General features: G+C 40.6%; 1 protein-coding gene across 6 annotated transcripts in view; it reads left to right on the top strand.

Moving 5' to 3' along the window:
• Positions 1–16148, top strand: part of RBFOX2 (RNA binding fox-1 homolog 2) — a 177626-nt gene that overhangs the window by 142849 nt on the left and 18629 nt on the right. For 5 of the 6 annotated variants that reach the window (XM_064513143.1, XM_026117967.2, XM_026117980.2 and 2 more), the window contains exons 6-10: positions 6314–6406; positions 9128–9188; positions 11606–11659; positions 11783–11875; positions 13026–13158. In XM_064513143.1, coding sequence (XP_064369213.1) covers positions 6314–6406; positions 9128–9188; positions 11606–11659; positions 11783–11875; positions 13026–13158 — 434 coding nt within the window. The remainder of the gene's footprint in view (positions 1–6313; positions 6407–9127; positions 9189–11605; positions 11660–11782; positions 11876–13025; positions 13159–16148) is intronic. The other variant, XM_064513137.1, reaches the window with a different exon arrangement.

Here is a 16148-nt window from a genome sequence, read left to right on the forward strand (position 1 = left end):
TCTTTCTTCTCCTCCTCCTTCTCTCTTTTGGGAATCCGAAAGCAGATGCTCCTGCTGCCTGCCTTGTGCTGTGTTCTCAATGCTCCCTTCCCTTCCCTGGGCTCCTAAGGGTGTATAGTTTGTGTATATGTTTTGTAAATATTTAAAAGGTACAGTGGTAAATTCCAAATTGCCCTGGGTTTGCCCCTGCCCAGTGTATGATGGGGTTGAGCAGGGCTTTGTCCCTGCCTAGCTGTGGCAGGAGTTCTCTGCTGGAATCACGTCAGTGCTGGTCAGTAGGAGAGACTGGAGAAAAAATTCAGTTTGTGTTCTTCCTTTTGAATCCACCTGAGATGAGCAGCCAGTTTTCTTCCACAGCTGTAATGGTGTTTCTGAAGGAAATATATGAAATGGGCTACATATTTGGTGTCTCTGTGTGACCAACAAAAGAGCAATTCATTTACATCACAGCTACCTAAAACCTTGGGTTCTTGCACTTTGCTTGGAAAATGGCATTTGTTGACTTGCTGTATCACAGCAGAGGAGGAGGTAATTAATAATTAGTTTTGAGCTGTGTGCTGATTGATTCTCTTCTGAAAGCAATGTGGAGTTTTGTTTCTTAACTGGATTTCTGCCCTGATTCTGTTGAGCATGCTTGTATGGCCGTGGTTGACTTCATACTGATACTGTTTTGCTCCATATTAGAAACAACATACAAATTTTAAAGACCCCTTGTCTTTCACTTTGTTTTATTCTTCAGCTTGTATAATAGAATGACTTAAGTCTTCACTAAGGTTTTTTGTTGTTGTTGTTGTTGTTGTTTCTAGGAAACTAGCTATTTGTTTCAATTGTGTTCTGTTTACCATTACAATTCTAGCTCTGATTCACCTAAATGCCTTTAAATAGCCCTCTGCTCATGGTTGCAATTTACCGTGCACTTCACTGAACTGTGAATAAAACACCTCCGGAGGAAGTTGAGAGGAAGGGTTCCTGCTCCTCTTGTCAGTGGAGACACATCCTCTAGATGCATATTTTGGCATCATTCTTAAACTGAACAAGTGGGTATATTTGCAGAATTAATGGAGTTTGCCTGTGCGATGCTTTAAATGTCCCTATGACATTCATAAAACTACAGTTGGAGAGGAATCTAAGCCCTTTTGCTCATCAGCTGCGTACAGTGTGACGTTTCAAGATGTGCCCTCTGTGACATTCAGAGACCAAGAGTGCTTAAGCACACAGCGAAATCTTGGCTGAAGAGGGAGCAGTTTTAGATTTTTAAATGGTAAGAGGTCATATTCAAGCAGATTGCAAGCTTGTGGTTTCAGGATAGTTGTAAGTTTATGTCCCCCACTGCCTTCCGCTTGGGAAACCTGGGTCCTTGAAGGAGGATGGCCTCCGAGTTCTTTAGGAAATGTCCTGGACTTAGCTGCAGGAAGAAATCTAAAGTAGAATATTCATCAAGGGATCAGGGATTCTTGAAGAAGGATATATTTACTGCATTTTTGGAACAAATTTTGTTGCCGTTACTGGTGAGTCTTCTGTAAGTTGCACCAAGCTGGTGCAAGTTTAGTGTCCTAAACTACTGCCCTCATTGCAGATTTTAGGACTGCTTCACAGAAAGATTGTTGGATAGGCTCTTCCTCTCCCCTGCTTGATACCTTGGTTTCTCAGGGAGGGGGAAATGGAGTTCTTGAATGTGCTCACCACATGGTAAGATGGACTCCAATGCTAGATCAAGGGGAGGAGAGGGAGTGCACAACTTGGAAAACGTAGGGCCGTGAAACCTCTGATTTGAGTTGGCTGGAACTGCTCTTGGAGCCAGAAGTTTTCGTTCAGCAGCAGTGTTGGCCTGGTTCCCACCATTCATTCCTGTCCTCTGTCTCCCTCAGTTTTGCTGGAGTGATTGGCAGCGGACCAAAACAACAACCTGGACTGGAGAAGTGATACAGCTTAAAAATAACCCTGCTGGTTTAACAAATATAGAGGTGTGGGTGTTGGTTTTTTTGTCTGATCTGGTTCACCAGACTGCACACGTACATGGTCTGGTGCAGTATGCATGTATGCATAATGCAGTCGGAGAGTGTCATGGGAGCAGGGAAGAGCTGATAGTGCTGCAGAAATAATGGCAGCTTTGGTTTACACTGATTCCTTCATTGATTTAGAGTATGCATGTACATGTGTAACCTCAGTAACGTGTGTGTTTCTGAATCTCCTGCTGTGTTTCTGTTGGTTCATCCAGTCCTGCTCATCTCAGGTGGATTATAGCTGAAACTCTCCTACAGTCTTCAAATGCCTTGGAAACAGGTAGCCAAAACTTCTTTGTTTCCTTGGCCGTTTTTTAAGGCTCCTAAAAGTTGATTTGTGTATGGAAATCAGAAGGAAAAAAAAAAACCTTTGTTAACGATCAGTATTAGCAGCAGATGAAGGGAAGGCCCTTTGATGGCTGCGTGTTCTAGTGGTACAAGACAAAGGTGCTGCTACTGAGGTGACTGTTCTAAACTCAGTGACAAATGAAGGGTTAACAATGCATGGATTTCAAGGGGCGCTGTTTCGTTTCCTTTGTTTTTATTTTCTGTTTTTTTGTTTTATTTTATTTTTGTTTTTGTTGTTTTTGTTTAATTTCTGTGTTCTGGCCACACCCAGGAGAACCGTCTGCTTTTGATTTCTCCCTTTACGGTTACATGGTAAATTTTCTTTCTCATTCTTCAGAGATGGAAACATTCAAATATTATATATATACATTTATTTTTTTACACTGCTCATCATGTTGCTTGTTATTTATTGCAGAGTCTGAGGCCAGACTAAAAGGGTGACAGTTACTCGGTCTCTTCAGGCCCTTTGAATAAACCTTTGGGTGAAAAGGGGTTAGTCTGGCATTGCAAATTACTTACAAGTTTCAGAGATGTTTGGGAATATTTAGTGCTTGCTGGGTACTCTGCGGCTCGAACTTACTTCATCCTTGGAAGAAATTCCTGACAGTTGTTGGTGGAAGGAAAATGTTAAGAAATTCAGCCTTGTTATCATAATAGCCTTATTAAACCTAAGTTACTTGTATAATCTAGATTTTAGAAACCCTAAGTCTTTTTTGATGCAGGATTGTATCTTCCTTTCTTCTGCCTCCATGGTTTGCCACCTCTGTGGGGCCAGCCAGTACCTGCTAAAAGTCTGAAATAGCAAATACTGGTCATCTGCTTCTCCTTTTCAAGGGCAAGGCAACCTTGGGAGGTAGAAACAAGAATTGCTTGTTGTATATGTATTTAGGTAAAACTAATCCCTGTTCTTTGCAGGTCATCTGTGAGAAGGAATTTATATATATATATTTTATTGTTCTCCCACATCAAAAATATGTATATAATTTCTAATTTTAAAACTTAGAAATAATGGAAACGTCAAGCTTGACTCACCTCTTTTTCCTGAGGAAAATTTGGAAGTCTTAAGAGATGCATTAAGAAGACTTTAACCAAGGGGACAAATACCAACTCTACCATAGTTGACTATGTGAAGTGTTAATTCAGTTTTGACGTTAAATGATTTTCAGCAGAGCTGTACAAGCAAAGGACTGATCAATCAATAAACCAGGAGTTCTGGTTAATGAGTTATGTTGTTCAGAATCAAAATAATTAATTCTGTTTTAATTCACATTGTTTATTACTTTGATATAGTCTGCATGTGGATTGTAACCTAGCTTGATATAACTTATTTATTACAAATATGGAAAATTCAAAGTTACTTTGAAGGTATTTGATTATATTTATTTAAAAATCCCATACAGACTTCACCGTTTACACATAAATGTAATTAGAATAGTCTTAGTTAGTTTGGTTCCATTCTGCACAAATAATGTCTTTAAAAAAAAAAACAAAACCCCCCCGAAACAACCTTTCCTCTGTTCTCCACCTTTCAGTTCACATCATCGCAGAAGACAAATTCCATTCAGTCTCCAAAGGATCTTCTAGAACAAACAAACAAAAAAATGTAAAAAGAGAACAGGGGAAATGGAGAACTTCCTCTTGCAGTATTTACCTTCCCTGCTCTCCCAAAATTTTCAAGATGCTTTTTTTCCTCATTACATAGAACAGAGGGAGATATATTGCTCTATCTCTCAGTCTTTCTTTTTTCTGTAGGAGTTCTTTGAAGCTGATACAATACACTGTCCCTTCATATTCAGCTTTGCTATAACCTCCTGTCCTAATTGGCTGCAACATATTCAAGAGCTGAGCACATTTGGGCCGATTTATTAGCCCTGCTCTGCAGCCCAAATTTTAAATCATTTCAACAGAAAACTTTTATGCTATTCTGAAAAAAGCCACCGTTTTTGTTTATATAGATTTTTCTTAATAGCTGGAAAAAATGAAATTATCTGAAGCTTTAGATTATTGGGTTGGAGCCCATAGGAGATCTCTTGTTGATTTCAACATTAGAAAACTTAGCTATGTTCTTTTATTATTGCTGTTCATGAAATAATAAAAAGCCACACTTCACAAATGTATCACAGTTTTGCGCTGGAAGCCTAGCTGTGGATGATAAAGACCAGCATGCACATATCAAATGGCTTGGGCTTTTTAAGATTCTTATTGTAGAAACCTTTAAAGAACACTTAAAGAGTGATGGCTTGCTTGTGTCTTGCTGCTAACACTGCTTAGAAATCAAGATGCTATTTTTTTTCTGTTCAGTCCATACGTACTGACCCTGAGCTGCGTGGAAGGGGCTGCAAGGCGAGCATGCCATTTCCATGACAAGGCGTAGCTTTATATCACTCACATTACCTAGCTCTCTCTTTAATATCAGCAGTTTCCGTTACATCAAGTGCAAGCTTTGTTATTCCTGCTCCCAAGGGTATTAGTGCCAGCAGAGATTACTGTCTGTACATTAAACTGATAATCACTTTATATCAAGGTACAGGAACTAGTTATCCTTCTCCTGTTCTTCAGATTAAAAAAAAAAAAAGAAAAGAAAAGCGACATTTTTCATTTGGCCCTGCTGTCTGTAGTGGCGTGAAGAATATCTCATCGGTTTTCTGTAATAAGATACCACTTATGAATAGTTAAACTCCTAATCCATTTAGTCACGTCGGCTCCATTCTAGTGGCAGTGCAGTCGCCTCCACAGAAGTGAGCACGATCTCTGATCCTGCACTGTTACATGACTGTATGAATTGGCAGCAATACGGCTGTGTAGGGCAGGAATGTTGCATGTGCCTTCATGGACTAAGTGAACCTAAATTCCCCTAACTAAAGGGGCATTTCAGTTGTCCTTGAGCTTCCGCAGTTGCACCAAGTGAGGATTCATTAATTTTTCTCAAGCTCAGTCTCACTAGGTAGAGATTTGTCACCACCCGTGAAGCAGAGTTTGCCACCTCAGAAAAAAACAATTAATATGGGTAGCAGGGTATGAGGAAGGTAGTAGTAGATGGGGAGGATCAGATAAAATCTATTTTTACTAATGAGATCAATGTTTAGTTGTTCGGATTTGCCCACAAGCCCAATGTGGTACTTGTAGATAGGAAAATTCTGAAACCTATGTTGTTTTATTTGACTGCAATAATGCATAATACTCTCAAACCTTCATTTTATGTAATGTTTATATTTTGGTGCCACCTAGATGCCCTGCTTACTTTCAGGGCCTAATGCATTGTTAGGGAAGTTACAGGCATAGAAGTAGACATGAGCTGTGCCCCGAAGAGCTTACAAGTGATGCTTTACAAACAGCCATTCCACTCCACACTTTTCCAAGGTAGGTAATTATTATTGTCTCCATTTTACAGGTGGGAAAAGCAAGGTTCAGTGTTTGATTTGCCCAAAGCTTCGCAGAATTCCTGATGCCATGCCTGAACTCAGATCGCTGCTCTCTCTCATAGCAGTTTCTCAAGAGAACAAAGTGCTTCTCAGTATTAATGTCCTGTACTGTGTCGGGGGTGGGTGGGTGGGGGAATCCTGCAATAGCATGTGTGAATTGTCAGTGACAAGAGAGAAGCCCAGTTTGGGCTCAACCAGCTTTCCTATGTTGGAGCAGGGTTTAGTGGTTTTTTAAAAACAAAAATTGTCTCGAGTAACTTTGTACTTCTTTTTTGGTCTGGCCTCAATTGCTTTTATGTTTTCTTTTTTTAATTACTCTTCTTATTATTCTTATTATGATTACAGTTCCTTTATTTTATTGAATTTAATTTCTTTCATTTATGAAACATGCATGAACCAACAATGTGACTCTAGGAGGTTATTGCTGAGTTGTGCTGATGTCGATTTCATACTGTGATATTTTTTCTCTATTTACCTAGAGATCAGTATTTCAATATATAACGATGTGCATGTTTTCCCCCCTTCTCCCGCTGCATGCAGGGATTCGGGTTCGTAACTTTCGAGAATAGTGCTGATGCAGACAGGGCCAGGGAGAAATTACACGGCACCGTGGTAGAGGGCCGTAAAATCGAGGTGCATGTCTTCAGTAATTCAATTTCTTCTTTATATTTATTCTTTTGATTTCCTTTTTGTGTCTTGCCTCACTTATTTCCACATTTGGATCCCAGTCTTGTGTGTGCGTGTGTGTTTGTGTCTGTGTCCTTCACCTCCCTGCACTGAAATGTATAAAAGTTTATACCCCTTACAAAATATTTTTATTGTTGTTTTGGGTATTTTTCTTTTCTTTTTTTTTTTCTTAAGTTTTTTTCCCACCCACTCCAAATTTTTGCCCTTCTGCTGTCTTGATTTTTCCTTTGCTTCAGTTTGCGAGGCTCCGATTTCCTGTTATCAGGCCTGAACAAAACTAACTGAAAGAGTACTGTCCGATTTCTAACTCTGTGTCCAAAAAGAAAGCAGGGGGCCAGCCAGTATCCTCTCTTTCCTCAGAGGCCAGTTCTCCTCCATACAAGTGTGAGATGATGCCCGTGGTGGGAGGGGAGGGTAGAAGGGGCAAAGGTCCAGAGTGGGCTGTGCTGTACACGCAGCTGTTTTCTTGATATGCCTGCAGTCAAGAGTCCAAGCAGTGAAAGTCAGTCCTTAAAGTTTCTAGTAAGAAAGGCTCTCACTGCAGAATAGTAAAGGGTTAATGCTGGCTGGCCAGCGCAGCCATGTATCGGGCCATACCTGGTGTTCACCGGCTTTTCTTATTCCACTGTGTTGAAGGCTAACTGGCGTCTTCCCTTTCTCCCTCTTTCTTTAAAAAAAAAAAAAAAAAAAAAAAAAAAAAGTACAAAATAGTAAACAAAGATTAAGACAAAAAGCCACCGTTTTGAGTAAGATGTCTGCATATTTTGCTTTTTTTTGTTTTGTTTTTTTATTTCCCTTTTCAATGGTTTAGCGTTTAGGGCCCTTCACTTGACTCACTCTTTCCATGGTAACTATACACAATGCTGGCGATGGTACGAGTTGGCGGTAAGTGAAACAAAAACGCTAGAGAAGAAGCTTTTTTTTTTTTAATTTTTCTTAAAATTACAAAAACAAAATTAAATAAGAAAGAAAAAATCCATCTGCCATCTCACATTAACACTACAAAATGTGATTTGACTTGTTGTCCCCACCCATCTCCTTTCCCCCTCTCCCCCTTTTATTTTCAATGCTGTTGAGTAATGCCGCCTGGACTTTGGATGTACATATCGTTTTGTAGCGGTCTGAGCTGTTTGATTACTGACTTCATGGTGATTTTCCCTTGCACATCTTACTCAGAGTTACTGAACTCCAGTTTGGCTGGTTTTTATTAATGCACCCATTTCCTCTTCTCTTTCTCTCCTGCCCCTTCTTTCTGCTGCTCTCTCTTTCTGAGACCTGTTTGTAGCTGTTACTGTTTGCTTTCTCTCTTTTTCTTTCTCTTTCCCCCTCCCAAGTTTATTTCTTTACTCAGTTAAATGCAGCTGTTGGTCTCTTTGCTGACTGGTGGTTTCTGATTGGTTCTGGCAATTTTTCCTTTAAGTGCTTGTGTTGCACTTTGCTGTAGCAGCTGATTTCAGGCACTCGCTCCATCTTAATGATTGTCTGTGAGACCCTATCTCCTCCCTCCTCCCTTCCCCACCCTCTGAATCAATTGTGTTTTTTTTTTCTTTCTTTTATCTGTGTGTGTTTAACTGCATGCTCTCAGTCTCATCATTGTTGTTTCCCATTCTTTCTTTTTAAATGTGTAATGTTTCTATTGTTTTGGGGCCAAAACTAGAGTAAATGTAGTTCCAGACTCCTCACCCTGTGTAAGCTCATCATGCCATAAGTCTCAAGGGCCAAGAGCAACTTCTGTAATAAAATTCTTCTTAAGCCTGGCCTCAGTTCCCATTTGGCATGTGTTTTGATAAATTATTGATGCTGTATAGAGACTTCACCCTCTTTGCAAGAACTCTGAGGCTGTCTGACACGGGGCTGCAGTAACTCGCCTTCCAAACTGGTCCATCTTTTCTTTATCAGCACCATCTCTGTGGTAACACCCCACCTGCTTGAGCAATCAAAATGCTTGGAACTATACAGAGCTCTGTAAAGAGGGTGGAGGGCACAATAAAAGAAGAAAAGACCCAGCTTCTACTGCTATGTATTTTTTCCCCTTTTTGCTCCAAGAGAATTTTGTTGTGGAGGGAATATGCAGAAAAAGGCTTGACAGTGAGGAGGAAACTGGTGAACATAGAGCATCCAAATGCTTGGTACTGTTCCAAAAATCTCCTTAGGCCTTGAGAATTCAAATCTAAAGCCAATTGACTCCAGGTTACCTTTCTGTCTGAAAGGTATGTTTGCCTGAGATTTCTGGGCTCCAGTTTAATGGTGAGCTTGAGAAATGAGTCAGTCTCTGCATCACCTGTTTCAGTTTTCATGTCCTGGGCTGCAGAGGTTATCACTGCCATTCTAACAGAACCTGGACAAAATAGCAGAAGACTTGCCCTTAAGATTGATGAGCTGAAAATAACCACATGCCAAGGGGTGGCTGGACGTCTGAGAATCTGTACTTTACTCTTGTTGGCCTTTTGTTTAATGCATAATTTAAAGTGCCACATTTAACTGTAATGTTTATAATTAAATGGCAACTGTTAAAAGTAATTTAAACATTGCATTCTTGTAAAATTGGTTGTTTAATTTTTTTGCTCAGAGAAGTAGTGTGTGTGTGATATCTGAGAGTTTTCCTTCATTTTCCCTAACGTCCTATGCTTCCTTCCCTCCCCTTCCCCTCCCCTTTCTTACTTTTAGGTTAACAATGCCACAGCACGAGTGATGACCAATAAGAAGATGGTCACACCATATGCAAATGGTAAGAGAGACTGTTTGTGCTAATGATAAGCTGAAAGATTTGAAGGAAGACAAGAGCTTCCTGGCGAGGGAAAAGTCATGGCCTCTCCTCAAAAAAAAACCCCAAACAAAACAAAATGAGAAAAAGTTGTGTTCTATAGCATTTTTGTTTAGTATAATGCTAAGTGTTTGTAGAGACATACCATTTTAAGGATGGAGAAGTTGGGTATGGAGAGGTGTAGTGACATGCCCAGGGTGGCAGAGCTAGGAGTAGAACCCAAAGACTGATATGTTGCCCAGTGCTATTGTACAGCGGGATATACAGTATCTTGAGTCCTGTTATCATCACTTAAATAAATATGAATGCAGGAGCCTGACTTTGGGTACATAATTGGATATATCTCAACTTACATTCTAACTGTAAATGTCTCTGTCCCAGGTAGTTGGGGAAACAGAGGCATTGGGGCTATTTGTTTGTTCACTTTTTGTTACAGGTTGTATCTGTATTCAATAGTTTTCCAGTGAACCTGAATAAATAAAGACCAAGTTGTGTGGGTAGTGAAGAATCCTGTTTCATTTGGGTATCTTGGTTCTTCTGTCTGTTTGGTGATTTTATTGCATAGATATATACAGCATAAAAAAATCATTCTTCTGGCAGAACTGAATGCTGCTTTGCTATAGATTTTGAATCTGAATCTTTGTTCTGAAACAAGCAGTAAAATGCTTTTGGTCTGGAAATGTTCCCAAACAGTTTCAGCAAAACAGGAAGCTAAATATAGGTAGTTGCTGGTGTGAGAATCTGATTTGGTTACAGCATAAGACTTGGATGTCAGAAGGTCTGAATTTTATTTGTGGCTCTGCTACTGACTTGTTCTGTGGCTCTTGTCAAGTCACTTGATTTTGTTTGTTTGTAGAACTAGGAAAATAGGGACAGACAAAGGCTGGAATTCTGTTTTACTGTTTGAAAGGAGCTAGGAACTCTTGTAGTGAAAGTGTAGCCCTGTTGTGTTGTCCTGAAAACATGGACAGAAAACATGTATGTCTCTTTGGTAACAAAACTTGGCTTACATAGTAATGACTTGTGAAATCATGATAACTGCTAGGAATACTTTATCTGCTTTGGCAGCCAGCAATGTCTGCTTTAAAACTATGCAAAGATATTTGGTATTAAGCCAGGCTTAAGGCATACTGACTAGTGGTCACACAACCATTATTAAATTTGAGGGCTGATTCTAGTCCTCTTATTGCCACCTCCTGTTTTGGTATTTGCTTTCAAGGTGGGCAGTGCAGAGACAACATGCCCAGTCTTGCAGAGGGGGTGTGTGTTGCATGTCTCATCATTTCTCTGCCAGCAGATGAAGATGCGATATTGATGGGCTTCAGGTCAGTAAGTTGCTCATAGAGCTTCTGAGATGGTTAGAGGTGTTAAAAGTGCATAAAGTGCTTCAGGACACCAAAAACAAGACAGAGGAAGGGTATGGGTTTATTTAAATAATAATACCTGTGTGATTGCCAGTTGAACAGATAAAGTCTTTCCTGAAAAGAGTTCGTCTTGGAAGTCAGCCCAGATCATGTTTGTTAGCTTTACTCCCCTTTCTTCTCTTTCTGGGTAAAAAGGGAAGAGACAGACGTGTTTATAGGTCTGCTCAATGGGAAATGTGAGGCCCTTCATACCCATTCCACAATGGCAGGCCAGTGGCTTCTTCAACATAAAGTATGAGAGGGAGTAATGCTTGATGAATTTCAGTTCTTGCCCGTTACCAGATGATTTTAAAGCCAGTTCCCTGGGAACGCTTTCATTTGAAAAACAACATAAAGAAGGCAGGAAATACAAAAATAATATGCAGAGGAGAAATGTGAGGAGAATAGACTGGATTGCTTTCTTGCAGTATGGTCTGTGTAATGCAGTTAGGGAGGAAATCTCAACTCAGTCACTGTTGCTTTTTAGCAGATCTCTAGCAAATAGGACAGACAGTGTGTTCTGAGATTTTTAAGGATGTAAATTGACTTGCTTGGGAGCAGAGGCCAGACTGGTGGGTTTAGACAGGTTTTGGATCCACAGCATTCCCAGTGAATGCATGGAGGAACTGCAGGACCTGTGACAGAAAGGTTCATGGAGAGAATGCAGGGTCGCACTGTGTTTGTGGGGAATATGCATATATGGTAGTTGGCATTCCCCTCAGCGGCATGTCTGCTGTGCTGTGCATCAGCTGATGTTTTGCTGTTGCCTCCAATACAGCAACCTATACCTAGAACTTGACATTAGAAAAGGCAGTTGGCCTCCATCTACACCAAGGGGGATTGAGGTGGAAGCGGAAATTGAAAAGAGCTGTGCATGGGAAGCTGGGGTGCGCACAAGAGACTGTTCCCCATATCCATGCTACTCGCTCCTTCTCTTGGTGTAGATTTTGGCATTCACTGCAGTCTTTGTTGTTTCAGGTTGGAAGTTGAGTCCTGTGGTTGGAGCGGTGTACGGCCCTGAGTTATATGCAGGTAGAGCTCAAGTAGACACTTCCACTTCTGCCATTTAACTGCAGTGGTGTTTGTTTATGTTCTCAATTTGCTGTTTCTTTATAACATTTTTACATTTTTTTATTCTTTTTAAAATTAAATTAGCGTCCAGCTTTCAAGCAGATGTCTCGCTGGGCAATGACGCCGCAGTGCCCCTGTCAGGAAGGGGGGGTATTAACACTTACATTCCTTTAATCAGTAAGTAGCCCCCATTGGCCCCTCTGTTGTTACTGTGCTTGAGTAAACTATGACCTGTTACCCTTCTTCTCTCCAGTCTGTATAATATATACTTGAAAGGATGGGTCTTATTAGGAATAAGTTTATTGCAGCCATTGCGCAGAATACTTTGGCTAGAAACCTTTTTGTCTGCAGTGTGTTTCCATGCTGGCGAATGGGTCTTTTTAAGCGATGAGGAGGCTGCAGAATAAGGGGAGGGTTTATGTGTGAGGAATGGGCCATTCCTTTTTTTTTTTTTTTTTTTTTTTTTTTTTTAACCCCCTTTGAAATCAAAGAAACCAAACTGGCAAATCCCTAAAGTACATATTATACAAGCTGTTAAACCATGAGTCTGCTGCAGGGCCCCTAGTGGCATGCACCTGGATGCATGCTGGTTTGAATTTGTGCCTTGTGACTGGTTCCCTCCTGGTATCTGTTTATTACATATTTGCAGATGCCTCTAAGGTTTTATGTCATTTCGCCTGAAGCCAGTTTACTCCAGTGTAAAGTGTAATAAAACAGGGCCTAACATACATGGAGCCAGTTTTTGGTCATATTTGTTAAATGAAGAGGGGCTCTCAGTGAACTGGCACTTTATGGGGAATTTCTGCTGCTGTTACATGGGCTATCTTGTCTTGCAGGCTTTAAAATGAACGTACAGAGGATTGGGTGGCAAAGAGTGGGAGGGGAAAGGAGGGAAGAGACTCTGATGTAAGTTGATTGACTGTAAGGACCTCTTGACAAATTATTTTAAAGACCCTCTGCAGTTTTGGAAGAGCCGCCTGCTATATTCATAGTAACTCTGTGTGTCTTGGACTCTAACCAGACTGCATGATGGTGTCAAAAGGGGGAAGGAGGGAATATATGTAACATGTCTGTGATGGGTGAGGCATGCCAAAGCATTAACCCCTTGCATGCCAAACCTCTCTGCAACCCTTCTTCCTCTGAAGGACACAGTATAGCAGGATTATGTATGTTGTGTCTGCTGGGCTGTATGCATGCCCCTTTGCTGGACTGATGCAGAACACTCCGCCGCTGTGGAGCCTACTGTATCATTTTGCTTGAAGCAGAGAGTTGTCCATGGGGCAGGAGATCGGATCCTCTTCACCCTCCACCTTGTCTGTCTTTACAGTTCCAGGCTTCCCCTATCCAACTGCAGCCACCACAGCAGCCGCGTTTCGGGGAGCCCATCTGCGGGGCCGAGGAAGGACAGTTTATGGGGCAGTCCGGGCGGTACCTCCTACAGCCATCCCTGCCTACCCAGGGTAAGCACTGGTCACAAGAGCAGAGTGCTGTGCACAACCGTGTTAAATAGCTGACTGGCTAATAAAACATAACTAAAATTGTCTGGATGGTGAGAGTCAGGACATTGCTAGTGCCAGAGTATTCTGCACACGATGACATTGAAAGAGGGCAAATCTAAATTTTTCCAGGTTATGTTCTTGATTGAAACAATTTTCAGTATTTTGAAATTCTGATAGTTAAAAGCAACAGTTTAAGGCACTGGTGGATTCCTTCTCATAATTTCTGAATTTGTCTGCATGGTATTCATCATTCATTGACCCAATGTGTTATAGCGCTACTGAGAAGGAGACAAAGAGAGAAGGTCTAAAGTTTCCGAAAAGTTTCTGCTCTCTGCACTCCCTTTGCATTTCGTTACCCAAGAATGAGGAATATTATCCATTACCTTCATGCCTCACCATCTGGCAGTAGGACACAGGAGAGCCAGTTACCCACAATGGATTTGCTTTCTTTGTTGGAGACGGTTTAAAAAGGTTTAAAACAAAGATTAATCAAGTCCATTAATTTAATGTTGGGAGTGTTTGGGATATAGGGAGAAAAAAACTGAAACATTCTTCTCCTAATTTTTGTATAAAGCAATGCTGAATGTGTGGCCTTAGCATTCTTTGCCCTCTGACTTTTCACTAGTAATGCAGTGGAATAGAGTCTGTTACAAAAGAGTATTCTGCAGTTTAAAAGTGCAGGAAACTAGGCTTATTCATGGGTTTTGGGTATTTTTTGTTTGTTTGTTAGTGTGATGGAGCAACAGATAATTCAGCAAATCCCTTCCAAACTGTCTCTTAGTTTTGAGGATGCTTTATTTATATTGCCTGACTAAGTAATTTTATTTACCATATTCTCCAGGCAACATTCTCAGAAAGAATAGGAGTAGGAGAGAATCTTCCTAGAGAGAGGAGTTGACTGACCCTTTCTTTTCCTTTAGACTAGCCCCAAAAGGGAAGGGAAAAAAAATGTACATCTCATATTAAAAAAGGGAGATGGAAGCCACACACTGATTTAAGGAGCTGGCCTGATCTTTGCTAGATAAGCTTGCAGCACCTTCTGTAGTAGATTAAGTGAGGAGAGCTTCTGTGGCCCTTTTGTTTTAGAGTGCAGTCTGATATTGAAAGTGAGGCTCAAAGAAGCAAGCTGCAGTGGTCACATATCTGTCTAGCTTTGGACTCAGACAATTCAGGCAATGTTTGTATTTAATTCACCCTAAGTCTTAAAATGAAACCTCTTGTCTGAATATGTAGGCATTCCGAATTGAGTGTTTCTGTGTTCTTAGATCCAACTCTTTTTGCCACTACTCTTAGTTCATATTCTGTATCCTCTGACCTGCAACTTGTCTGTCTGTCTTCATTGCTCTAAAAATGACCCAGTCCTGTTTTATTAGAAAATGCTCCATAGTGAAACAGAGAAGCAAAGCTGAGCTAAGTGCTGCTGTCTAGGAGAATTTGAAATACTTGCACTGGGGAGGGAGAGGGCTCGTGTTTTTTATCCCTGGGAGTAACGGCTAGAGTGTTCCTAGCAAGAGGCTGTCACGAGTGGTGCACTGGGAGAAATTCTAGGCCTGTGTTTGATATAAATGCAGCCTGAGTCCTGCGTAAAGGATTTATTTCCATTTGGAGTATGGGCCAGGCTCCAATGATTATCCCTTCCAAATGCTGTCTCATGACTGTATTTACATGCATTACATTGGGTTTTTCTGACCCTGCTGACCGATTTCATACATCTTTATTGGCAGTGTATTATCCAGTAGCTATTTGGAGGACAGCAGTCACATTCACAAAAGGCCCAGAACTGTCCTAATCCGAAGCACTGGGATGTAGTTAACTAATTCTGTTGTTTATTGTCATCATAGTCTGAATTGCTACATGATATTTTGTAGAGAGAGTTTGGTTCCTCATGGAATAATGTAAAATGTGCTATTCAGTTCTATGTTGCAGTAACCTGTAGGACAGCCACAACAACTACGTGTGGGTACTGTTGACCTCCACGGAGTCAGGGGCAGGCACATATTCCTGACGCCTTGTCCTGCATCAGTTGCTTTTTCCCTGGCCAGTGGAAGGATGACACCATAAGATCAGTCACCAGCACATGAATGATCAAGATATAGTGAGTAATGAGGAGGAAGACAGTAAAGAATGCTGCAGATTAACTCAAAACTGGTAGAAAGAATTGGTTTTTCAAAATCTAAATGTTTTTATCTTGTCACTTAATTTAAGAGCTTAGCAGAATTCAAAAAATAAGGAATGTAGAATAATAAAAGGTTGCTGGAATTGCCATGCTGGATCAGACCTGAGGACCGTTCCGTTCAGCTTATTTTCTGACAGTGTCCAGGGCTAGATACTCCAGAGGAAGGTGCAAGAAATCACATCATTCTTAATAGTTTAAACATTTATTTCAGGGTCTAAAGCTCAGTTTCATTAATGAATATATGAAACGTGAATACTTAGACATATGTAAAGACATAGACATTTATCCAAGAAAGGTTATTCACACCTTTTGAAAGCAATTACTCAGAGAATTGGAGAGGATGCTAGATAGTCACCTGAGCTTGAAGTCAGAGAACAAATGCAAACTCCAGTGTAGAAGCAAGGAAGCATTTGGAGGGGAGAGGAGGAAATGTTATGACCTCCGATACATAACGTGGTCAAACTGGTACTGGAATACTGCCTTGTTTTGTAGCAGCCATGCTTTTTAAAAAAGAATGCTGACAAATTAGACTTCAGCCCAAAAGCTGTAAGAATTAAATCTATGTCTGGAAAGCTTGCCTACTGTAAAACTCAATAAGATCTATTTTATTTCTCAAACTGTACCTGAGGCAATTACTTGTTTGTGATCATTACGTACCTACGTGAAGAGTAGGCTTGTCGTAATAAAGAATAATTTAGTCAAGGAATGTAAATATATAAAAGATTCACTAATTCAAAGCTAAAAGTAGATAAAAGCCAGATAAGACATAAGGCAA

The sequence above is a fragment of the Dromaius novaehollandiae genome, chromosome 1, assembly GCF_036370855.1.
Source record: "Dromaius novaehollandiae isolate bDroNov1 chromosome 1, bDroNov1.hap1, whole genome shotgun sequence".
In the NCBI taxonomy this organism is placed as follows: Eukaryota; Metazoa; Chordata; class Aves; order Casuariiformes; family Dromaiidae; genus Dromaius; species Dromaius novaehollandiae.